This window comes from Typopeltis vanoorti, chromosome 24 (genome assembly GCF_054136105.1).
Source record: "Typopeltis vanoorti isolate ZY-2024b chromosome 24, IOZ_Tvanoo_1.0, whole genome shotgun sequence".
In the NCBI taxonomy this organism is placed as follows: domain Eukaryota; kingdom Metazoa; phylum Arthropoda; class Arachnida; order Uropygi; family Thelyphonidae; genus Typopeltis; species Typopeltis vanoorti.
In genome coordinates, this window is record NC_143572.1 from 68170115 (window position 1) to 68197962 (window position 27848).

At 32.4% G+C, this 27848-nt stretch overlaps 1 protein-coding gene across 3 annotated transcripts in view; it reads right to left on the reverse strand.

The window, feature by feature from the left end:
* Nucleotides 1-27848, reverse strand: part of LOC150093381 (uncharacterized) — a 196304-nt gene that overhangs the window by 85147 nt on the left and 83309 nt on the right. For 2 of the 3 annotated variants that reach the window (XR_016550431.1, XM_090413692.1), the window contains exons 4-5: nucleotides 27619-27754; nucleotides 24809-25155 (exon numbers count right to left, since the gene is read on the reverse strand). Coding sequence is in view for 2 of the 3 variants with exons in the window: in XM_090413692.1 (XP_090269818.1) it covers nucleotides 24809-25155; nucleotides 27619-27754 (483 nt within the window). In the remaining variant the exon portion in view is untranslated. Of the gene's footprint in view, nucleotides 1-14152; nucleotides 15841-24808; nucleotides 25156-27618; nucleotides 27755-27848 lie in introns of those variants that run through there. The other variant, XM_090413691.1, reaches the window with a different exon arrangement.

Below are 27848 nucleotides of genomic sequence, written 5' to 3' on the forward strand. Positions count from 1 at the left end.
CTCCTTACCATCGTCATTCCTTAAAATCATTCTGCCATGTACAGTTTTTTTTTTTTTTGCTTGCAGCATATTGAAAGAACTGCTTCGGATGCTCTTTAGCTTGCATAGCTAGTTTCCTTTCATAATCCGCTTTTTTTTTTTTTTTTACCACACTCATTACCCTTCTAGCCTGCACTTTATACCGTTCGTGTGCCTGCAAGTCACCTTTCTCTTTAAATTCCCTCCACAGTTTTTTTTTTTTTTTTGCAGCTCAAGCTTAATGGTGTTATTCATCCATTTAACCCTACTTGTTTTACTATTCGAACCCTAGGTATACAATCAGTCATAACCTCCTATAAATGCTCCTTGACCACTTCCCATGCTCTATCGACATCCAGCCCTTGCAGTTTTACATGCCATGGCACTGAACCAAGCAATCGCCTAAGCTTGTCATACTTGCCAGCATGGTAATTCCACATATACCCTGTCTTAATTGAAAATTCCACACCTTTAGCTACCTCCCATATAGAATAATTATAGTTAAATATAGTTAAATAAAATTAAATATAGAATAATTATAACAACATACTGTAATAAAACTTATCCAAATGCGAGTGGAATCTTAGTAACCTCAGCATACATTTTATTATTATTATTATTTATTTATTATTTTATGAAATGGAGAACTTTCACCTTTTTCACTTAAAAGGAAGCACTTTATGGCTTCTCTTTGGCATGTTCAAACTGATAATCAAGAACTACTCAGAACGGTGCACAATTTAAAACTTATGAATTGTCCATTACTAAAAGAAAGAGCCAAACTGCTTCATTTTGGCAATGTAAAATTACACAGGCAAAGTGGATATTAGATCCAACATCATTTCAAAGCCAAATATTTGTAGAAACTATGAAAGTTCTGTAGAAACTGTGAAAGAGCTTAAGATAATACAATTCTCAGCAAGTAGTGCAAATTAAGGCAACTTGGGGATGCCTAGGATTGTATTCTCATAAGCTCTCAGGTTAACTTACAAAACTTTAGTTTCTAGAAACATTCAGCTTTGAAATAATGATGGATCTAGTATCCAATTTGCTGATGTAATTATAAATCCTTTATTTTCATGGTTGACCACGGATAACCGAAATTGTGGATGGGGGGGGGGGGGAACTATGGTAGTCTCAGAGGATGTATCAAGTTAAAGATGCAACTATTCTGCCTTGGGGTGATAGTGATCATGCAATACTCACTTGGGAAGCGAGTAAGTTTATGAATGTTCCATTCAGAGAATGGTGACATGCTGAACTACAAAGCAGGAAATTATGATCAACTGAGGAGTATACTGGGTTCAGCGCAATGGTATTGGTTGCTGGATGGGAAGAATATTGACAGTGCAAGGAAAGTAATTTAAAAATATTTAAATGATGCAATATCTGAATGTGTTCTGAGAGTTTGAAGAATAAATAGGGGAGGAGTCAAACATGTGAAATCTTATCAAGCAAGTGTTGTATGGAAAGCTACGTATGAGTACGAAAAGAAACTGGCTATGCAAACTAAAGACAAACAACCCACAAGAATTCTATCGATATGCTTCAAGTAAAAGAAAGAATGAATATAAAAGAATAACTCTTCTGAATGCAGATGGTGTGAGGATGACATATGCAGAAGAGGTTGTTCAACTAATGAGTGTCCATTTTGCTAAAAGCAATCAACCTGTTGTATGCAACACTGAGCCCACTGCTACTACCTCTTCTCTGGAGGAAGAAAAATCAGGTGTATGAGGAGGTATTTGAGCTGTTGCACAAACTGAATAAGAATTCAGCAATAGGGACTGGTGGGATATGAGACTATTCCTTTGAATAGGCTATATTTGAGCCTCAGAACAGGGAAGATTCTGCAGGAGTGGAAACAATGTATGGTAATCCCATTGCACAAGGGTAGTGCAAAGACCAGTGTATCCAACTATCAACCAATCAGTATCTCAGGAGTGGTGGTGAAGATTTTGGAAAAGTTGGTTGGGGCTTGCATTCAGAAATGGATTGACATAGAATCTCTACTTTCTAATGAACAGCATGGATTTACTAAGGGAAGGTCAGTTTTAGCAACTTGCTTCCAACGTATAATAACATTACCAATAAGCTAGAGAAGAGGAACGGATACACCATGATACTTTCGGATTTTGCTAAGGCTTTTGGCAGAATACAGCATGGAAGACTGTTGTATAAATTGAAGAATATGGGTTTGGATTATAAACTATTGGCATGGATAAGAGGATGGCTGACTGACAGATATCAAAAAGTCGTAATATAGGGGGTGTGAATCTGATCAAGATTCAACGTAACCAGTGGTGTGCCTCAAGGATCAGTCCTTGGTCCATTGTTATTCAATCTGTACATTAACAACATTGGGAAGGTGACATGCAGCATACAGCTATTTGTTGGTGATGCAAAGATAGGTAGGGTGATCAGGAATGCAGCTGATATGCAGTACTTGCAGAATAATTTGAATACGCTGGAATTGTGAACATGGGAAAACGGATGTCAGTAAATATAAAGCCATGCACTTTGGAGTGATTAGATATTCAATGTCGTATTATATTGGTGGGGTTATGTTAGAAGAAACTGATCAGGCATGATTAGTAGATAGGAAGTTGAAGTTCAGGGACCATGTAGCAAAGATTGCAAATACAACTCAAAAGATAATTGCCATGCTGACATGAACTTGACACATAAAGATAAGGATATCATTTTGCCTCTTACAAGGTCCTGATAAGGCACCACTTGGATTATTGTGCACAGGTCTCTTCTCCTGGTTTCTGCTGTGATTCTGATATGGTGGGAGAGTGCAAAGAAGAGTGTTAAAAATGAAGTACTGATTATGAAAACAGAATGAGAATTTGTAGACTGTAGTCACTAGCAAACAGGAGTGATATGATTGAGATTTAGAAACTTATGAAAGGGTGATCTGGATTTCATTTGATGAAATTTTTCATTTTATGAAAGGTGGGGGAAAGGACAGAGGGCATCCTTGGAAGCCGAGAATGAATGTCATCAAGAAGCAGATGAGATCTAGATTCTTCTCAGATAGTGATGGATGATTGGAATGGATTGTCATTGGATGTTGTGTGTGCAAGCAGTGTGAATGAATTCAAGAACAAGTATCACAGTTGGTGCATGCAGTATGTGGCCTCACTCAATGAATTCCTGATTCCCTGGAGTTCTCTCTTAATAATATAAAATTAATAAAATAGCCCATCCATGGTACTAATGTACTGTAGGTTTACAACCTTTCATAGGTAAGAGTCGCATAAAAAAATTAGTTTGTTACAGTGGATAGTTTGCTATAGTGAATTATTTTTAATATGACAATCCTCCTATGTGAGTTTGATCATGACCTCTCAGTAGTTTGTTATAGTGAACAATTTACTGAAGTGTTTGCTATAGTGAAAATCTATCTTATAAGAGCCTGTACACTCTCATCTTTCAGGATATGTATCAGGAATTTGATAATGATATATCAATAAAATGACAAAAATTCAAATAATGCTTAACACAGTAAACACTTGGGAATTGTAATGATCTTTAGAGAATTTGGGATTCTGAAGATTTATACTCTGCAAAAACTTCCAAATCTTTTTCTAATTATCTGCCATAATTTGTCATATCCACATAATCATATTTATCATTATCATCATAATTTATCCAATAGGTCACTAAATGCAAGTTTTGCCACTATGAATTGCTTCAGTGGAACAAACAGTGCTAAACATAACATCACACAACCTTATCCCCCCCCCCCAACTTTTTTTCTTTTTAGCAATTAGTCTTCAATGCTTTCATATCTAGCAATAAGACTAAACATTTATAAATGTGCTCCTGAAATAATCCAATTAGGCTTGCTGCAATGAAGAAAAAAAACTAACTAATTACCTATTAATATTTAACAAAGCTAGTGAAATAATTTCAAAGATCTTCCTACTGATCAAATAACATTAAAATTTCTTTTTGATTAGTGCTAATATTTTGGACAGTAATAAAAAAAAAAATTCTTGAAAGAAAATATAGCATATTTACCGATTTACAAGACATTTTTTCTCCTTCAAAATAGCATTAGAAAATACCTTCTAAAATAACATTAGAACAATTTTCAGAAAACAAGAAGCTATAAAAAGATTTTGATCCTAGCCCATAATTTACCTTTTTATTTCAATATTGCTCAGTTATCTAAAATATCTGGTTAATGGTAATCCATCTCTCTCTCTCACACAACAGATAAATGTTTTTGCTATGTATTGCAGTGAAATGAATAAAAAAAAAAAAAAAAATAAGAAATAATAATGCTGATCCTCAGATTTCTTCAGCCTAAATATGACTAAGACACATCTAAGTAGGGCATGAAAATCAGACTAAATTATATGCTATAGCAGATGAATGTCACACAATTAATGTAGCTTTATATTGTTTAGATTTTTTTTCTACATAAAAGTAATTTTATGTAGAAAAAACTCTCCAAATACAAATAGGATATTTTAAATTTGAATTTAAATGTATGCTGCAATTCTCCATCATTTTCTGGTTCATAGGAGAAAATGAAAAAAAAAAAAAATTTGCTGCACACTCAAAGAAATGTTTTTAATTTATTGAACTTCTGAGCTCTGTTTTGTATATATACAGAAATGTGAATATTAGTATTTATTACAAACAATATAGTATTTGCATATTAAGCTCTATACAGAAGTGGTGAATTTTTTTATTCCCATACATATTTCAGTGAAGTGCATTTTCATCATCATAAGCTAAATGAATGTGTAAAAGAACTAAAAAGATTTTTATAAATAGTTCTAATATCATAACATCTTATAACAAATATTTAAAAAAAAAAAAATTACAGGATAAATGTCTAGTTAATGAAGAATACTAACATAGCTACTAATATAGGAAAGTACTGTGAATGGCCTATATAAACGTTTATGAATCATCTAAAATTATAGCAATTTTTTTAGTTTTTAGACTATTATTTTTAAATAGTTTTAATTTACAGAATTTATATATAAGCTGCTTTTGTGCTCTACAAAGTTTCTCATAAAACTGAAGTTGTTTTTCAAATTTTTCAGTCCCCCCTCCATTTATATCTGATAAGAATTTAATGGCCAATCTAAGCACATTTTCTAATCTTGGAGCAAAATGCATAAAATATACTAACCTACACACAGTGCTGAATAATATTTTAGATGCCATATTATGCAGTGAAACCAATGAAAATCTTTAATTTAATATCACATAATAATCATTATTATTATGTGACACCTCCAAGGAGACATCGCAGGAGGGCACTCTATGCCACTACACACATTTCACCAGCTATCCTATTACTAATCCTCCAATTACACAAACTATCTACACTACTTATTTCTCCAAATACAAAGAATGCCATCTACCACTCACCACCACAACAGTATTTTTTTTGTCTGAATGCAGGATGAAAAACCTGAGTTTCCAGGGATAAACACCATGCTACCTCCATGTGAGATCAACTAACTCACCTTCAACTGAAAAAGCTCATATGAAGATTCCCCTCATCATGATAAGAATCAAACTTCGATCTTTTCCCATTAAAAGACACAATGTCCCATTGCTCTTCCAACTGTGCTATGGAGATGATCTTCCCCTATCTAACAGAAATTCTTCCCATATTCAACTATTTATGCAAAAATTATGAATAATTATTTATGGAATAACATGAGGTGAATCACCAAACTGAAATTCTGGTTAAGTTCAAGTTTCAGAATTAAAGAAAAGACATTTCATGTATTTATCTATTCAAAAATAAAAATTAAAAATAAAATAAAAAAATGGACAGCTAGAAGTACAATGCTTTTCTCATAAATGCTGTAATTAAAAAATCCCGACTTTATAATTAGCATAGAAATCTATTTTATATAAAATTAATTTGTATTCAGAGGTCTAAATACTAAATGTAATGAGATGATTCAGTGAGAGAGAGAGCCCAAGGGAAACAAAGAAGAAAGGTAAGGGCTTTGAGTAAATATCTACATACATGTAAATAGGAGTAGAGTGGATAAAAGTAGAAGGGCTAAAGCTGGAGAATCTACCCTCATAAAAAAGCAGATCAAAACTTTACTTCTAATGAAGCAAATTTTTTATCATTAGAAGTAAACCTTCTATTTACTTCATTAGAAGTAAATAAAAGGTTTATAAAGTGAATTTTATGAACCTTATGTACTTTTATAAAGGTACCTTTTTTTCTGGTCTAGTTGGTTGGAGAGCAGATACTCTAACCACTTGGCCAACAGGCTGCATGTTCCACAATCATAAACTTTCATGGACATGGAAGTTTGTGATTGTCCAAGGTTCAATACCAGGACCACTACTGTTTAATTTGTACATAATGATATAGGAAATAACCTGTGATAAAGGAAATATTCAGTCTGCTGATGATGGTAAATAGTGAATCAAGGTGATGTGTAGAGAGGTTGCAGGATGACTTGAAAGAGCTAACGGTGTGGGCAAAACATAATGGATGCCAATTTAATGTGGAAAGTTATGCATTTTGCGATACAAAGATTACAAGCTGTGTACTACACTGAGGGAACTGCTCTATAGGAAACTGATGAAGCCATGGATTTGAGGATAGTAGTAGTAGATAGAAAGTTGAAATTTAGAGAGCATATTGCTGAAGTAGCCAGGGTAGCTTACAGAATTACTTTATTATTGAAGAACACACTAACAAGCAGAGATAAGGGAGTAATCATTCCTCTTTATAAAGCCTTGATATGACCACATCTGGATTATGTGTTCAGGTCTTCTTGTGGATGAGGAAGTGGTGGAAAAGATCCAGAAGAAAGTAACCAAGATGGTAAGTGGTTTGTGGAATGCTCCCTATGAGGATAGATCAAGGGTTTGTGAATTGCAAAAGTTGGTTGATGTATGAAGGGAAAAAAAGGGGAGGGAGCTTAAAGGATTTAGTAGGATTGGTGCAGGGGAAATGTTTCAACAGAACAAGAGGTCTCGTAGAAAGGCTTAGACATTGGTTATATATGCTTACTAAATGACTTAAGGAAATTACAATGTACAAGCAGTCATCCATGGAAGCTGGGTAAGAGAGTGTGAATGAACAGAATGGGTTGCCTGAGTCAGTTATAAGTCTGTGTTAATGGTTTCAAGGAAAAGATATTGTGTTGATATGTTGGGTTCCCCAGGATGAGTCTTAGGACTCCATGGAAGTGCATGTCCAATAATAATACTAATAACAATAATTAGGGTGACAATGTAATTTATCCAAACCAGGATTTTTTTTAGGAGAAGGGGAGGCAAAAGTAATTAAAATTATATAATATTTTGAAATATTTATTGACTGACACACTGGTTTTATTATATTGGTGAATCTATAAAACAACTGTATTAAAAACTATTTTCAAAAATAAAATTATTAATTTTTATGGTTATTTTTGCCTATTTTTGTTTAGGAGTACCCCTTCAACAGTTGGCTAGAGGGAACAGAACAAGAGGTCATCCATGAAAGTTGAGTAAGAGTGTGAACAAATGGAATGGGTTGGGGCACTCCTAAACAAAAATAGCCAAAAATAGCCATAAAAATTAATATTTATTTAGAGGAGTAACATGGAAATTTTTTCCAGAAATAATACCTATAATAAAATTATTCTGTCTAAAGAAAATAAAAAACAACGTATGCCATGTACATTATTAAAGCAAAATAAAAACTTCATTATATTGATTATCTGTACATTAAAAAAATAACACAAATAGTAATTGTTCTTGGTAAATATTCACATACTTTAATCAGTTTACTGGGCATATCTATCTCTAAAATCATGTCAAAATTATATTACTAGTTTTCTGAAGAATGTATTTTTGCAATATGATATTATTATTTTTAATTTTTTCATAAAATTGCCTTTAGTCTTTTCAAAGTTCTATTTTACAATTAATAAATTTAAAATTGCTGACACTTTCAATTCTTGGTAGACCATAATATTTTTGACAAAGTACATCAAGTGGCCAGAGGGGCAACAGCAATGAATACTTCTCCTATCCAAAGAAGAAGTATTCATCAACTCCACCCTTATCCAAAGGAGTTAACTGTCCCTAGCCACTTATGTCTGAGCATGCTTCATTTTGTTGGTAAGCAATCTGTATGCTGTCTTTAAAACAAAATGTTAATTGCGATGTGCTGGGAAAAGAAGACAAGATTTAAAAATAAAAAACTGGAACAAATGCTAAACCAGATGGGATACCAGGACAGTTCTGGCCAAAACCAGGATGTATGATCACCATGGCAATAGTGCAAGATGTGTTTCATGGAGCTTAATGTAGGACAGATCATTATATGTAAATAAGTAACACTGTCCTGTTACATCTAGGAGGTCAAATACCTCACATGACAATGGCAGAGCTATTAAGATACCTAGATACAGAATAGAGCTGTTAAAGAATAATAGTATATGGGATTTTTTTTTTTTTTTTTTTTACAAGGAGGAACTGTATCTAAATTGTATGATCATAAAATGCATATTTCATAAAATGAATAATATGATCATGAAATGAAGAGGCCTTTGGAAGAGAGGATAAGAGGCAAGTAAATATAAAATGGATGAGTAAACAAGTGAAGGAAAAGACAAAAGAGGACATAAAAGAGATGATTAACTAGTAAAACTACTTGAAGATAGGGAGGTGGGGTGCTACAATGTTAAGAGAAGTGAAAAGAATGGTGATTAAGGCAACAGAAGTGTGGAAAAGTATATATGGAAATTGAGCACCCAGTGGGATATAGTCATTCTGCTGAGGCCTGGTGATTTCTGTGAAATGTAAGAGATCCTTAGATTTCAAGCAGTACTTAATATTATTTCCTGTCAAAATTTTAAGATATTACAAATCAGTACAATATAGCAAATTTGCCTATATTACAAAGGTTTATTACATGAGAATAGGAGAAAATCAAGGACAGAGACAGTAACAGTAGAGGAGATAATGTGGGCTGTTCAAGCATCAAAGAAAGAAAAGATGACTGGCTACAGTGGAATGATATTAGAGCATTGCAAGCCTTGAGAGTGATGTTAAGTGACACTGTAGATGAGGATATCCCTCATGAGTGAAATGTCACATATGTTATCCATAAGAAGGGAGAAAGACCCTAAGAATTATAGAGGAATAGATGTCAGATGAGAGGAGAGAAATAATCAAATTCAAGATATCCACAATAATGCTGGAAGAGCATCTGGTTTTACAGCAAGCCTTGTAAAGACTACATCCAGTTTCACCAATACAGTCACTCAGGACTTACGAACCATGCACTAGATACCCACCACAGAATACGCTGGAAGTAAGCCACTTTACTACACCACAGCAAATATAAATATGAAAGATTATTCCTGGAATTAGCCTCAGCTCTAAAAACTTCCCAAACCTCAACAAATTTGGGAAGTGTCCTAAGGACATCAGCCAAGACAACCCAATTTAAAGACTAAAGTCCTAAAGGTGCTCCCCTAGCACCTTTAGGACTCTAGGACCAATGCCAGTTGCCTTCTTCAGCCTCATTTGCTCGTTGTTAGTGCCTGCATGCACATATCATAGTTTCATGTTCCCAGAAGATGGCAATGGAACATTGCTGAAATATTGGAAGGCACCGATTAAAGGTTTTAATTAATATGTTAGTATAGGTTGTCATTTCCTGAAAAATTTAAAGTCACGTATACCCGATGTATAAGTTTATCTATAAGAATTACAATCATCCACGGGGAGATTCTATCACATATGCAAGGCCCGCCAATACAGCAAATTAAAGCTGAAGATTTCAAGACAACTAAATCGTTTGACCTTCTTAAAATGCTGCCGGGATAATAAGTTGATCCTGAACTGTGTAAAATTAAAACACCGTTTCATATCACTGAAGGGTCTCCACATTTATAGCCGCACTAGCTTCGCTCTACTATGTGAACAGACTGCTGCCACCCGAGTTCTCCTGGCCGACACCAACAAGGCTATTCATGCACTAGAGGAAGAGCTTGCCTGTGGACGATGACCTTTGGATGATCCACTCAGATGTTTCTAGCACTTCAGCAGAGAAAGATTTTATTAAAATACGATGTCGGCACATTAAAAAATTTGAAAGTCTGAAAAAGAACTCTGCCTCCGAACCTCAAATACCGCTCAACACGGTAATTAACCTGTCTTCTCTTACCCTGAAGCACTCAGCGCACTCGCACGAATTCGCCTTAGCACCAAAAAAATACCTTCTGAAGAAATAATGATACAGGTAGAATGTGGTATCCTCATTCCATCCTTCCCATCCATATTGCCAACAATATCAGACTGGATGCAGCTAGGGTTCTTGCCAAAGCTAAACCACCAAAAATCTTACTATCTAAAGAAGAATTAAAAGCTCTAAAAGAAATGAAGAACAGCAGCAAAATAATAATCAAAGTGGATAAGGGAAATGCCATTGTGGTTCTCAACCAAACTGACTACACAGGTAAACTTTCTTCTTTACTGTTAGATCAGTCTACTTATCTCCCTATTGAATATGATCCCACCAGCTCCCAAATCAGAACACTCCAAAGGCTTCTTTCCCTCACAACAATATGGGATTATAAAAACCCTATATAACAGGGCTAAATTAATCTGTTCAGATAACAATGCCCTTACTACTGAACTTAACCATATCCTTAACAACTTCTTAGCCAATGGCTACAACCCCCAAAAAATCCAGAAAACATTAAAACCAGTTAACCACAACCCCTCCCCCCCACTTCATAACAGAGATTACACTAAATTCATCACCATTCCTTATATCTGGGGCACGTCTGAAAAGCTAACAAAAATCCTAAAAAAATATGACCTGACTACCTGTTACAAACCATATAAGAAATTAGCATCCCTTATCCACTCCACCAACAACCAGCCACTTCCCCTAGACCTACCTGGAGTATACCAGGTTCCTTGCAGTTGTAAACTGTACTACTATGGCCAAACAGGCAGGACAGCTAATGTCAGGATGTCCGAATATAAAGACTACATCCGGTTTCACCAATACAGCCACTCAGGACTTGTGGACCATGCACTAGATACCCACCACAGAATACGCTGGAAGAAAGCCACTTTACTACACTGCAGCAAATATAAATATGAAAGATTATTCCTGGAATAAGCCTCAGCTCTAAAAAAAACTTCTCAAACATCAAAAAATTTGGGTGCATGAAACTGCCCCAAATTTGGGAAGTGTGCATCCTAAGAACATCAGCCCAACAGCCAAGACAACCCAATTTAGCCAGCTAGGGAGCACTTTTAGAACTCTAGGATCAACGCCAGTTGCCTTCTTCAGCCTCATTTGCTCGTTATTAGTGCCTGCATGCATATATCATACTTTTATGTTCCCAGAAGATGGCAATGTAACATTACCAAAATATTGGAAGGTACTGATTAAAGTTTTTAATTAATATTTCAGTATACATTGTCATTTCCTGAAAAATTTAAAGTCAGGCCTTGTATAGATAATATATTTCCCTTCCAACATATATCCAAAAAAAAAAAAAAAGAAAAAAAAAGAAAAAAGTTGCTAAGAATAGAGAACGCCACTGTTTTTTGTGGATCTAGAGAAAGAATGTGATACTGTCCCAAGGAAGAGAATATAACAGGCATTGAAGAGAGCAGGTGTAGATGAAAGAAAATGATAGATGATGCAAAGGATATACTACAGATCTAGATCTGGTGGCAAAAACTTTCAGAAGAAAGTAATACCAGCAAAGGGCTCAGGAGCAGATACTGTATGTTATCAGAATGAGAGCAGGCAACATAAAAAAAAATAATAATAATAATATAATACTGTGGAATGATGTACCCATGTCAGAACAGGTCATGCATTCTTTTCTTTTTGCTGATGATCAGTAATCCTCCTTGTTCTGTGTGAGGATTACTGATCATCACTATTAAAAGCAAAAGTACTTAGTAGTTAGAGGTGACAGTAGAACAGATCTTGAGTTTGAAGTGACAACCATGAAATCAGTGGATGTAATGCTATCAAATATCTGAACTCCAAGATGGATAAAAGACATGTAGTGGATATAGCATCTCAAACCATACAGATGTAAGTGGCTATTAGAACCATGAATGGTATTTTATGGAGTTGTAAATTGAGAATTGTGAATTGGTCATCCCCCAATTCATAATTCTCAATGGCCAGGAAGACGATATTGAGAGCCATGAAAAAGAGGCTTGCAGGATGAGGAGTGGAAAAATCTAAAATGAATCCAAGAACAGACAGATACTGATAAATGGAAAAGCCTGTGAAAAGAAAGCAACATGTATCAGATCATTTTGAACGTGCTAAGTTAAAAACCAAAGGATAAAAAATAAAATGATTTGAACTACTAATGTGATAAATTCAATACTGTGGATGTAATGCTTTCAGTGGATACTCAAAGCAATATCAAATGCAGACAATTTAAAAATATCTAAAGAATTTCAAAAATATATATCTGTTACTATCAACACTAATTTAAACATGCATTAGCATTTAAAAATTTTTAACTTCTTTGATGTGTATATTTTATCCTGCTTTCTTTCTTCATAAACATTAACGTATGTCAAATGTTTAGAAATAAGTGTTTTAAATGCTCATTTTAGAATGTTACTATGTTGTTCTATCATGAGATATTTCTTGGAAGGCTTAAATTATCTATTAATTTTTGAAACTTTTATACATTTTTTTTTAATTTGTCAGAAAGAATTCATAACACTTCCATTTAATCTATGTAAACTGATTATCACAGCCATTTCACAAGTTCAAAGACCTTATAACATTATTATAAGGTGAAGTAACCAACCACACAGTATATTAATAAGCAATATACTACCACATCTCATCTCTGAAGTCACATTTAGGATGCAGAAGAAATTGCAGCTTAAATTAACTATAAGCAAACTAATTCCAGAATTAGGGTATCAGACAAATAATAATAAACTTAAACTGGAAATTTGGCATCACTCTGAATAGTTGTGGCATAATAGTTATGCATGGAAATCAAGATTTACTGTCCTTTTCTCTGGTGCAAAAATGAAATCTTATAATAGCTAATTGATGAGAACATAGTGAAAAATAGTTCATCATAAGTGAGGACAAATAGACAAACTTTATATGAAAGGGTTGAAAATTTCTGAACGGATATGAATTACAGTAATGCACTTTCCTAATATGACGAAAAATCAACATGGCTTGTTTCTAAATTTAACCTGGTTAATTTAAAAACTAATTGCTGTTGTGGTAATGAATAAAGGACATTTAGAAAATCTTGCTATATTTCACAGAGTACCAGGTATTTGTTTTTAATCCATAGCACCATATACATGATATATTTTTGCAGTCATTTTTATAACCTTCCTAGATAGGCTTATGTATTTTAGAAGACGTCTTTTATTGTGGTATAAAAAAAAATCTAAATAATATATTTCTCAATGAAGAATATATGCAATTATCTGCAATATATATGCAATGAAGAATATATGCAATCTGATATATGCAATTAGTATTATGCTGCTGGTTGGCATACTTGCTCTCCAATCAACTGCAGTTTCAAATCCCACCTTGGACATAAATATTTGTGATTCTCCATAGGTGGAAGATGAATTTCATCATCTGTTATGTGAGATCACTACCCAGATTTACTGGATTCCTGCATTTCATGCATGGCATGAAAAGTTCCATGTTTGGTCTATAGAACAGGGGACTTAAATTATGTAAAAAATTGTTAAAAATCTATAGTCCACCCACCTCCCCATCCATGAAACTAGTATAGATTTATAACTTTTGCAGGCAGGAATCTCATAATATACAGTGAAATATTATATATGACAATATATGTCTTTTCCTAAATGAATTTAAAAATTATATCAAGAAACAATATTCTTGAAAATTGCTTTCATAAAAATGTGCAATTTGATTTTATTCTCTATACTGCCTATTAAAGCAAGCCTTTTATTAATAACCTTAAATAAACAAGGGTGATCTACATATAATGAACTAAAACTTTGTTGAAATACAATTGTTCCTCGCACCAATCTGTAGTATTTGAAATACTGTCACATTAAAAAGTTAAGCAACAATATTTTTTCCATAACAAAGAACAGCAAAAAATTTATATGCATGTTATTTTCAATATACAGTTTATTTTGCTTTCTGATCAAAAGATTTCTAAATGATATTCTAAAGCAATAGTGTAAATTTAATCCCATTTATAAAGACATAATAATATCAAATATTCAACAGCAGCTGGAACTGCGATAATAAAAGATTTAGAAAGTTGCCTTAGCATAGGGGTGAACATTAATATAAAAGCTTCTTTGTAAACCATCCCATTCTATTTCCATATAAATATTAAAAGGAACATAATAAATAAAATCTTTAGCTATATAAGTGTATATAAGATTTGTGAATAAATTTTGAAGAAAAGACCTGCAGTTTTAATGTAATTTTCATAAATTTACTATAATATTTTTCTTATCTTTATAAGAACTTTCTTCACAAAACAATCTTTAACATTCAGAATACAAGAGCTAATATTTAAGTTCCAAAAAAAGTACATTCCATAAAATTTCATATAAAATTTATTTTTTAAATTCTTTCTCTTTATTTCATTATTTTGTTCTGCTAAAATGGATTTTTAGTCAATTTTCCTGAGAATTTTTCATTGTCCATAGAAAGGATGAATATCCAACAGTTTCATTATATGCTGCAAATTTATTCATTATAATGCTAAATGCAGGTTGGATTTGCATTTTAAAACAACCATTTGTTTTGATAACCTTAAAATGCCTTTTCCCCCATATACAGTACAAATTTACTATTTAAAAGATTTAATGATATATTTACTGACTTTTAAACGAACTGTAAATTTTGCAATGCATTTCAGTAAATTCATTTGTCCGAATGTGCAATTTGATTTTATTCTCTACACTGCCTATTAAAGCAAGCCTTTTATTTCAAGTAGCATTTCAGATTAAAAAACAATGATCATAAAATGACTAGAGATATATTACAAATTTCCTCGTATGCTTTAAAATTTTTTGAAGACTAAAAATTGTCCATATAAATGATTTATTAATTCAGTACTGCACTACCAAAAAAATGCATTTTTTTTTCAAATTTTTTTTTCATTTAATTACTTTTATTACATCACATTTGTTCACAAACTGGGCTCACCAGGTATGATTCAGTACAAGATTTAAAAAAGTTTACAGTTAAATGGTAGAAATATACAACAAGTGATGTGACACGTACACATGGCTACTAATGTTTTTTGGGAGATGTATATTGCCTAATCACAGATCACTTAGGTGAAAATGCAAATTTTTAAGAGATGATTAAATAATAAAAAAATGTACTCAGAAATGATGCAAAACCACTCTGAAGCACCAGCAAGAACTGTCTTCAAGCACAAAATGTCTGTGACACATACACACACATATATGGCCCAACTATCTTAGAAACCAAATCACGGTTACCAACTGTTCATATTTTAAACACTATGTATCCGATCAAATTACTGCAGAAATTCCCAACTTGTTTGGGATGACGTTAAAATTATCTTCACTGAATGTTCTTCTAAAGCACAAATTTATGATTTACTTAAGTAGCCAAGTGCAAATAATGATAAGGTGCTGTGAAAATCAATTCATTAACCATTTAGTAACGACGAGGAGGTGGTGGAGGTGGTGGTGGTGGGGGCCCATAATTTCCTTGAGGGCCGCCATAGTTATCGCGAGATTGTCCATAGGAGGACATACCTCCATAGTTGTCATATCCATAACGATCATCATTACCCGGCCTGGTTCCACCTGAAATCAATGTTATTGTGCAAAAACACTAAGATTAGCCTGAGCTGAATTTAAATAACTTTTATACTTAGATTTATTAGCCCTTTATATATTAAACATTCACCAATTAATTTAGCTTTTTTTTTCATTCAAAAATTCTCTACTAGCAGTTTTTTATTTAATATTTTGGCTTCATTTAAGGGGGGTCTCTGGCATCAAATATCTGTTTGCAGATCAAGTACTACAGTGGCATGCTTATGTCTCATTACAGAAACTAGAAAAATAACTTAAAGAAATTATGGCAGTAAAAAGTTGAAAGAAAACTAAAAATTTGAGCCTTGCTTGCTCCTCACATAATATGGATTCCAAAACACTTAATTTTTTCCTACATAAATGTACCGAGGATTTATACATATATATATAAAACTGAAATAAAAATAAAAGCAACCCAAAACCTGAGACCCCACTTAAAAAAAATAAATAATAATAATAATAAACTGTAAAATTAGCATATTTATAACCCTTTAAGGTCTAACATGCCATAAAATCCATTCTTTAATTGTTAATGAAAAGAGCTTCCAAAATATTCATTTTTATTCAATTAATTTTAGACATATATAATATAAAAGCAAAATCAATATGGAATCACTCAGCTGTTATAAAAAAATAAAGTGGATTTTTTCTGATATCAATTATTCTTTATTTAGATATTTAAAAGATTAACATATTTGAATTATTTACATTAAATAGTTATTTTTTTTTATTATTATACAACTGCTAAAAATCCATGTTTAGGTTCATGTAATTTTCACTGTAGCCCAATTTTGATAAATGTGAAAATGTGTTGCTTAGGACTGGAAAAATGTAGAGTATTTTCCCCAATTATATAAAGAGCATTCAATAGAGTATTATTTTTCCTTTATTGTTCCTCCTCATAAAAACTAAATTTCTGCAAAGAATCCAATATATATTACATAAAAATTCACTGAATTTTCCAAACGGTTTTAAGAAGATAACGAAAATCACCATTTATTCCATAATTCTGTATTTATAAATCTATCAAGGCCGGTTTTAATAAGTAAAGAGAAATAGAGAATATTTAAAAGATTAAGATATTTGAATTATTTACATTAAATAGTTTTTTTTTTTATTATACAACTGCTAAAAATCCTTGTTTAGGTTCATGTAATTTTCATTGTAGCCCAATTTTGATAAATGTGAAAATGTGTTGCTTAGGACTGAAAAAATGGAGAGTATTTTCCCCATTCTATAAAGAGCATTCAATAGAGAATTCTCGGGGGGGGGGGGGGGGACACCCTTTAACCCCTAGAGAACACATCCCCTGGGTGGCGGAGAAGGGAGCCTACCATGTGTGTGTGTATGGTGGGGTGGTCCGAATATACTGAATAAGGACTCGTGGACCAACAGGGCCATAAGGGGCAATCATCTTGATTGTAAGGGAAGCGCGGCACTCCCATGGACCCCTAGCTGAATCTATCCTCTTCTACTTTGAGGAAGATCCACTTTAATCTTTCCTATAGGGACTTTTCAGACAACTCTTCTTATTTTATGACCTTTATGCTATTAGAGTACTCGAGGGCCATGGGGTCTTTTCATTTCTGGCCTTACAACTACACCCTCTCTATAAACCTTACTATAATTCTTCTATAATCAACTCTTTCCCCTTTCAATATACCATATTCCTCCTATGGGTTTAAATTCGGAAGAAGGCTAGTTCAGAAGCCTTCAGGTAGCAGCCCTACCACTGAACTATTCCATCGTCAGGCTAGTCGCCTTACATGGAGAACATAATTCTACTTGTAGCTGACAGAAAAAGATAATCGGATTGAATCTATGGGAAACGACTCTGGAATGGAAAAGGTAAAACAAAAATGGAAGCGACAAAATATAATACACATAGCAAACTGGAATGCAAGAGGAATAGCATATAAAGAAATAGAATTAGACCAACTATTAAATGAAAGAAATTTTAAAATAGCAGTAATCACTGAAACAAAAAAGAAATTAAAAGGAACTATGAGAACTGAAAATTTTAATGTGATATACAGTGGAGTCGACAGAGACCAAAGAGCACAAGCAGGGGTCATGATTTGGATTCATAACACCCTTTCAAAACAGTTAAAACATTATAAATTACGGAAGCTAGAATAAAAATAGATAGAGGCTATTTAACAATAATTGGTTTATATGCCCCAGAAGAAGGAAAAGAACAGGATAATATTGATTTTTATAATCAGCTACAAAACATATATAATAAAATAAATAAAAATGATTACATAATTTTAGCAGGAGACTTAAATGCAAGAATTGGAAACACGAAAATTAATAATAATATAGGAATACATGGAGAACATACTCTAAACAGGAATGGTAAAAATTTGATCGACTTTGTAGTTTATAATAACCTAAAAATAATGAATTCCTTCTATAAACATAAAGACATACATAAATATACTTGGGCAGCAAGGGTATGAAAATCAATATTAGATTACTTTATATTAAATGAAAATGCATCAAAATTTTCACTAGATGCTAGAGTTCACAGAGGATATGAAATAAGCAGTGACCACTTCCTTGTTAAAATAAAATTAAGATTACCACCTAAATGGCTACAAGTAACAAGAACAGAAAGAAAAATGGAAACATTTTATAAAACTAGACTATTGAATGACACAAATGTACAATGGCTATATGAACAAAGAATTAACCAATATCTAGATAAAATAAAATAAAATGAAGAAATAGAATGGCTTAATATGAAAACGATATGAAATAAATGCAGCAGCAAATAAAAGCTTAGGAAAGACCAAAAAAATTAAATAAAAGGAAAAAACTGAAGATCTGGGATGATACAATCAAAGAAATAATCAAAAAGAAAAAAGAAGCCTATCACAAATGGTTGAGCAGTAAAAGATTAGAAGATGAAATAGAATATAAAAGAATAAGAGCCATAGCTAAAAGAGAAGTCAGAAAAAGACAGAGGCATGGAATAAATTTGATTCTAATTTAGAACCTGATTTATATAAAATAAGACCCAATGTATATAAGATTTTGAAACACTTAAATATAAACATAAAATTAAACGCCGAATTGAAATTAAAAGAATTTCTAAATTACTACACAGAATTGTGGGCAGACAAATATTTTAAAAAAGACAACTGGCAAACAATTAATGAAAATGAAAAGGAAATAACTAAAGAAGAATTAGAAATCAGCCTGAAAGAAACAAGAAACAGAAAATCACCTGAAGAAGATAAGCTAGGTTCAGAACTATATAAATACGCAGGAACAAGATTCAAAGAAAGACTCTTATTATTTTTAAATAAAATTTATTCAACTGGTACCCCCCCCCCCCAATAGAATGGAAAAAAGCAATTGTAATTCCTATCTTTAAAAAAGGTAATAGAGATGACCCTAAAAACCATAGAGGTATCAGTATACTAAATTCCTGTTACAAAATATATAGCAGAATCGTAAATAACAAATTAATGAAATATTCTGAAAACTTTATTTTAGAAGTACAGAATGAATTTAGAAAAGGATGATCATGTATAGACCCAGCCTTTTGCCTAAAATTAATAATAGAGAAAAGAAGAGAATACAATTTAGAAACACATATTGCATTTATTGACTTTGAAAAAGCATTTGACAAAGTTAAAAGAAACATATTATTTAACATATTAAAAGAAAGACAAATATTTAGGATATTATATCTGTAAATAATATCCTAAAAGCTATCACAAGTATATAATAAAATAATCATACAAATAAGATTAAATCACGAGCTATCATATACGAGAAAGATAAACCAAGGGGTCTGACAGGGATGTCCCCTCTCAGCAACTCTTTAATATCTACTTAAATGAAATGATAATAAAATGGAATAAAAATTTACATCAAGGAATTAAACTTTCTCTTACAGTAAACATAAACACTCTCCTCTTTACCGACGACCAAATAATAATTACAAATTCTGAAGATAATTTACAGAAAGCTATTTTAGATCTAAATGAGATAGCCCAAGATTATGGTATGATAATATCATCAGAAAAATCAAAAACTATGGCCTTTAAGGGACAAGTTCCAGCAAGAATTAAAATAGTAATAGATAACAAGATCTTAGAACAGGTGAATTCATTTAACTATCTAGGATGTATGATCACATACGAAAATGAAAAAGATATAAACGTAAAAATTGCGAAATATTTAAAAATAACAGGTGTAATTAATTCTATATTTAAACCAAACCTAGTTCAAAAACAAACCAGACTAATACAATACATTAGTCCTACCAGTCTTAATATGGAAGCAAAATCTGGACAATAAAACAAAAAGACAAAGATTAATAACAGCAGAAATGAAGTTTATGAGAAAAACTGCAAAGTATACCCTATTTGATCACAAAAGAAACAAAGAAATTATGAAAGAATTGAACCAAGAACCAGTAATAGAAAAAATTAAAAAATATAAACATAATTGGATGGAACACGTTCAAAGAATGAAAACAGAAAGATAAATTATCAAAACAAGCCTTAAAGTACAAGCCATTAGGAAAAAGAAAAAACCAGGAACGTCCTCTTAAATGATTCAACAATGACTTCTAAGGCTGGAACAGGACATGCTAGGCCTAAATCCTTGATACGCATGATGATGATGAAATAGAGAAATAAGTAAAGAGTACACTTTTTAAAATTGGCCAGACCTTGAATGGTTACTCCAATTATATATAAAGCTGGAAATGTACATAATAAACTCAATTAGCGCAAAATGAAAATTTACAATACTCATTTGTAAATCAAGTCTAATAATCTAACAATACTGAAAAATGTATTGCTTTTTCTTTCCTGAAAGAAGTTAATCAAAAAATATTTCCATCCCACTCTATTTAGAATATTAATAGATTCTAAAATATTTTAGACATGCTGAAGGAGAAGAAATTTTATATCTAAAATCTATATTTTGTTTAAATTACATTTCAGAAATTCAAAAGAAATTTCATTTATTCCAAAAGTATCAAGCAAAGAAATCCTGAAAGATCACCAGTGGAATGTTATTGAGTTATATTATTTCACTTTCTTAAATCCTTTCGACTTTTCCTTTATCATCATTACACTTTCTTTATGGCTGTTTATTCATTTTGCTTCAAATATATCTTATATCATTACTTCTATAACTCTTTTTCACTTTAAATCCATAGAGTAAAATGTATAAATAACAAAACTCAGAGAAATATTCTTTGTCCTCTTAGTGAAAAGTTAGGTTATGATCAATGATAAGTAAACAGAGGAAAAAACAATATCATTGGTGAACAGATATGACAGATTCTAAGGATACCATTCAAAGATGAAACTAATTATTATTAAATGTATAAAGAAAAAAAAATTAAATGAATGAGCTAAAAACCATCCAACCAAATGATTATAGGAGGAAGATATTAGCTGGTGAAAGTGTAACCTCAGCAGAGGATATAATTGAGACATTTAGTGAACAATTCATCAATTCATCCTTGTGAGTGTGACATCATGAAGAGGCCCAAGTTTAAAGGGAATGGGGGGAGAGATAGATGGTGATGAGTGAGCAGGAGATCCCAACCCATCTTTCTTTTTCCATTACACTTAATAGCCTGTCAGAGCCAATAACACTGCTAAGTCAAACAAGGTGAATACTAAGGAATTAATATGCTTGATAAGGCTATAGGTTTGACAGATCATGTGTCTTGAGGGAGGGAGTTGTAAACATTGGGAAAAACAGTATGTAAATAGTGCTCCACAATTAAGAATAAAAGAAAAGGGTGAGAAAAAGCTTTCTTCCATGGAAGAAAGCCAGACTATTTTACAAATCAGTTTAAATCAGAAAGACTTCTTGGAAGCAGCAAAAGTTTTACAGTACCAGAGTTAATGGTTTAGATTTTGGTGCACTGCCCTTATCTACCTGTCATCATTAACAGGAATCACCACAACAAGTGTCACTGTCATCCTCCGTGCAAGTGACTGTCCTTGTTATCCGGGTCATTGTTTTGTGTCTTCCATGAGTGGGTATTGTTAAAGTACCTCTGATAATGCTAGCTTGGGCTAGCAAAATGTAAAGTTAAAATCTTTCTGCAGAATAGATTCTTCTGAAGGAGAAAGGCGGTGGTAGGAAAGGTTGATTTGTTTGAAAGGTTGATAGCTGTTTGAGAGTGTAAGAATAAATCAAATTTCTTCTTTGTTCAATTTACACAAGAAATAAAATAAGACTGATATGAATGGTGCATGTCAGTCTTATTTAGCATTAGCTGTATTGAATCATACTGCTAATGTTATTCCAAGAATCTACATCTAACTTCTTAGCCAGAATGAAGGCAGATTTCTTCATATGAAATCTGATTTGTTAATAGCAAAACCGATGAAACAGATATATTCATGTATGAAGGCTAAAGAAGCCTTATGATAAATTCATTTTGCCATATCTGATGAAAACACCTGCTCCTTGATGTGAAGAAACTTTGGAATCTGGTTTGGCCAGCCACACCTCAACTACTAACCGTATGGTAAACTGGGATATTTTTCCTATGCATATTTAGAAGAAAACTTTTATTCCAGACTTCTAAAAGAATCCATTACAGTTATCCATTCAAATGGATCATTGAACAGAAAGTCAAGGGCTTATATTAAATGATATCTGGAATCCTTTCATAAATCTTTCAACCTCTCGGATTTCAATTTTGCCAACAAACATCACCAGTCTTCACTTGATAATAGCAAACATGAAAAGCAGCTTCAAGTTTAGGATGAATTAATTTATTTTCTTTTGTAACGATTTTTCAGTTTTCAATAATTTTGTTATCTGTTTATGTTTTCTGTGCTTATAAACTCTGAGGAAGCTACCAGTTTGTGTGAGTTACTTATAAGTTTCAAATTAATTTCATTGACTAATAAAATAATCCTTGTTTAATCTTCAGCAGCATGTGTTTAGAAGTTTAAAGGAAACTGAAGAAAAGGTATAAGGCCAAAATGTGGGATTTTTCTAAAGAGGACTATATTTGGATAGCAGTGAAGTTGGCAAAGTCATTTTCATCCCAACAAAGAATGGCAAGATCAGTGTCCTCGGTTATGGAGGATCTGGAAGACTGGAATGCGTGAGTATTACTAGCATTTTCAAATTAAGTAGAGGAATGCAGTGTGCTATTATAACATTTGAGTTCAGTGAGAGAAGATTATTTGTGCACAAGAAGCAGAGAGAGAGTCTGGAGCCCAGAGGTACTCCAAAAATGAGATCTGATGAGGAAGCCATTCAACTGTGATATGAATTTCAAGACCACAAATGAAAGTATTAATTCAACTGCAAAGGACAGAAGATAAATCATAAGACAGTAATTTGGGTTGGCTTTGCAGAACACAGGTCAACTGAACAATTTATGACAGTAAATGAAAGATAGATCATGTAATAAATGAAGTGCAAATATTACCATAAGTCAAAATGAGTCAGCATGAGAGAGCAATAGCATGTCTGCCATAGTAATTATTGAATAACTTAACCAGACAAAACATTAACTCAGTTTACAAATACCAAAGTAATTTCTTCATTTAATTTATGCTTTCCTTCAATTTTCTGTCTCTTTGCATTCTATGTGAATGCTGTATGATAAAAGAAAGAGTTGTTGCTTTGTATTGTCACTATTCTCGGAAGCTAATTCTGAATGATAACTAAAAAAAAAATAATAATAATAAATAAATATATATATATTGTTTTCTACCAATTAAAAAATGATTCATGATAAAATAAGTGAAAAAAGGTGTGTGCACTTAATTAAGAACAGTTGAGAGATATAACTGTATGAATATCAGTGCAACTTCAAAACTTCTTTTTTTTTTGCAATTTTGGAATTTGCAATTGAACATATGACAGATATGTAAGATAATATAACTACTAAGAGTATTTCACACTTTTTCAAGAAGCACAGATTTTAATGCATTCTTATGTGCTGTTTATAACAGGTGAAAGTTTTCTCCAAAAATCTCATGTAATAATACAAACTATTAAATTTTTAAATGGAAAAATTCAAAATTGTTGACCAGCTTTGTAACAACAAATCCTTCACTATACTGCTTCAAAACAAATTTGAAGAGAAAATCCAATCCACCATCAGGCAATCAGAATAGTAACTGGTGTTGCATGCTAAACATCACCTGCTCAACAATGAAAATTCAAAAATAAAATATTTTTAATCCTGTAAGAAACAAAACATTCAATCAAAGATACAAAATACACTTCTGAAAAGACAAAGAATACCTAAATTACTGCATCTGAAGTAAGTAAGATTCCTTTCCTAATTATTAGAGTTAAGAGAGTTAGCCAGTAATTACTGATCTCTAAAAAATTTAATACAAAATTCTTCTCTATTTAAAAAAAAAAAAAAAGAAATTCCTTAATGAGGAATTTTTTCGTTCCATTCACTTCAAAAATGCAAAAAATTTTTGACAATAAATTAGGCTTCTTAATCTGATTAATCTTCATCACTTCCTGAAATATATCCTCAAAGGATATTCATGATAATACGATAGCTCAACAACTAATTAGGATTTCTATATCAATATTTTCAACAATTTTTCTTCAAACTGTTCTAGTATTTTTTGCTAGGCATCTAGTCTGAGTCACTATCTTTTGACATGATTAAGCACATAACTGTAATCTTGATATATTGACAGTCACCTCAATATTTCTGTCTTCTTTTTTTGGAAACTGGAATATATTCCTTTTAAAGCAATACTATGAGCTTCCAAATATGGTGAAAATGTGTTTGCTATGAAGGGTTCATTAGTACATAATTTAATCCAATATGAAAACATTTTTTTTTTCAACAGAAAATTTGAATTATATCCAAAATTCTGTATCAATAAATTCTCATGTTTCTTGTCAAAGAGCAATTTCTCCATCACTTCCATAAAATATTCAATATTTAATGTAACAAGACAAAAAAAAAACTCACCATATCCAGGATCAGGTCCAGGCACAGTGCCATAACCTCTGTCATCATTATAACTGCTTGTATAACCCATTGATGGTCCTGAACCATATCCTCCCCTGTAGTCTCTATTATCAGGTGGCATTCCTCCACCTACTTTATTACCATAGCCACCTCCATAGTTATCAGCAGGAGGATAGCTAGACTGGTAATCTCTCATTCCACCACCCCCATAACCACCAGCTTCTCTACCACCAGTAGGATATGAATCATATCCTCCACCAGCTGGAGGTGGAGGAGGAGGAGGTGCATGAGGTGGGGGATAGTCAGCACCACCACCGCCGCCACCCATTCCATAACTATAATCAGGACTGAAAAAAAAAAAAAAAAACAATAATAAATGCCTTGTAGAAAAAATATGTTCAAAAATATTAAGATACAAATAAATCAATTTATTATTTCAAACTGGATTAAAAAAACATTCTCACTGCTAAAACTTTTGTTTACTACAAAAATTTAATCACAATGGCAAAAGCACATAATTCCATATTTAAATACCTTCAAGCAACTTTATGTAAGTAACTGCATTCATGAAAATAACACAAGAGAAAACTGTAGTTACAACGTATAGTGCATAATTCTCTTAGTATGGTTGAGATTATCATCAAATTCCTTATATGCACCCTCATGGGATGTAGAGGATATTACAACATGAAAACTTTAATTCATTACTAACTTCCTATCAACAATTTTCATCCAAATTAATCTGTTATCTGTCAGTACTCTCATATATCTTCAGATACATTTAGTCTTTATCTGTTTTTTTCTGCCATCTTGATAATAAGCACCTGTTTTGCTAAACTTTTCTCTCCCATTCTAAGTCAATATACCACCTAAGATCAGCTCTAACACATTTTTGAATGCTAACAATACCATATTTCTTTCTAATATCCCCATTTTTAAAAGGATTTTGCCACTAATGCAAAATTCTGTTCACTCTCATTTTTCTCAAAACATTCATATCTGTAGTCTCCAGTCTCGTATCAAGTACAGGTAGTCTTCGGTTTACGCCTCTCAGTTCCATTCCTGAAAAAACGGGTGTAAACCGAATCGGCGTAAAATGAACCCAATTTTAATTGGGTTCATTTTACGGCATTTAATATGAAGTTATGTTCCGCACAGTCAAAAAATATGCACATGAAGTATGTGTAACATTATTATATTTAAAGCTTTGATAATACACACATATATATTTGTTAAAATAAAATTATTAATAACAAAAACAAAACAAAATTATATACAAAAAAGATGAAACTTCGAAAAGATATTACATATTTCTATGTTGAAGTTCCTGATTTTGGATCACCTGCATTTTTTTTTTTTTTAAAAAAAGTATCCAGTGTTAACTGCCTAGATTTTCTTTTTCTTTCTTTAAGGAATTCAGTGTAAGGTTCAGTGTAAGCGATTACACTCCTTTTTACGTTCGCACTCCATTCCCAATCGCGATTCATTTCGCAGAGTTCATCAGTCAATGTCTCTATGCTTGCAAGGGTATGCTGTAAATCGGCCGTTTTCATATCTCTCAGAGGACCATTTTTGTTTTCTTCCTCCTCCTTTGGACGTTGACTTAATTGTTCGGCTAATTCTTTTAAGTTTTCATTGGAAAGCGGTTTATCATGGCTCTCTAAGACTTCTGTCACATCTGCAGCTGTAATATCGTACAATCCCACCTCTCTCACAAGCTTGGTAACATCTTCAATAGCATTCTCCACTTGGTTCTCAGATCACTGCTAATTTATTGTTTTGGTTATTTTATTTGTGCTTTGTTTATTATCATTATTTTATGTTTCTACTTTCTCTCATTCCATATATTAATTTTGCAACTGACATCCCATACCAGCTTTACTAATTCTGTTATCTATTTCTCTATTTGATTTGTCATCTTCACTGATAATTGCGCCTAAACAGCTCAAACATTTTACTTGTTCTATAAAATCACCTGTTGATAAGAGGTTTCTATGTTTCTTCAATTTTTATAGTTACCATCTTTTTAAGAGTGATCAAATTACTTACACTGGCAAAAGAATGCAGTGTGAGGGGCGTTGTATGCAGAATGGAAGGCCTTCCAGCAATAAATCTGGTGATTCCATGAAAGCACTGATAATATCTCATCTTCTCCTTAACATGTCAGGCTCAATGTCTTCTCAAAGCCATTGAAAGTACTTTAATAGAAACTTAATCAATGCTATGACAGGGTAATTAATCCTATCTGAATAGTGTACTTATTCTGTCAAGTATATCTGTCTTGCAGTAAAAAAAATCATGTTTCCAGAAGGGAAAACCCTGCTACCACAATATGAGACCAATTAACTTATCAGCTGCTGAAAAATTATTAAAGATCCTTTGTGTTCTAAACAGGATTCGAATTCAGTTCTTTCCAAATAAAGGGCATCATTTTGATGAATGAATGACAGGTGCTACTAAAATAATATTATATATTGACCTCCTTTTGAGATATTATTATTATATTATTATTAAAGACAAAAGTGTACAAAAACTCCTAATTCAAATGATAATGCACAGTAGCATATTAACAGATTAAGAGTTGTATGCTCATCTTCTAAAGAGATTAAAAAAAAAAAAAACATAATTTTACAATCATGCTACTATTACTACTACTACAACACTGTTTTACAGCAATCTGCCCTTTCATATCTAATTTAATAAAACTCAGATGACAGAACAATGTTCTATATAAATAAAGACACATGCCCGAAAAAAAGTTTTCCATTAATGAATTTACTATGTTACATATGCCAGGAATAAGCTCTTACTTGGCTCCACCTCCATATCCATCTCCAGAATAGGACGCATCCCATCGTCCTCGCTTAGGTGGTGGACCACCCCCTCCAGGTTGATTCATTGCACCTGGTGGCGGTGGCCTTCCATAAGGTCCATCTTTCACTGCTCCTATATTAGGTTAATAAAATAGCAATATTCAGAGCAATCATCTTTGATTTACAATTTAGCTTTTCCACTTTTAATTAGTTACATATTGGGGAAC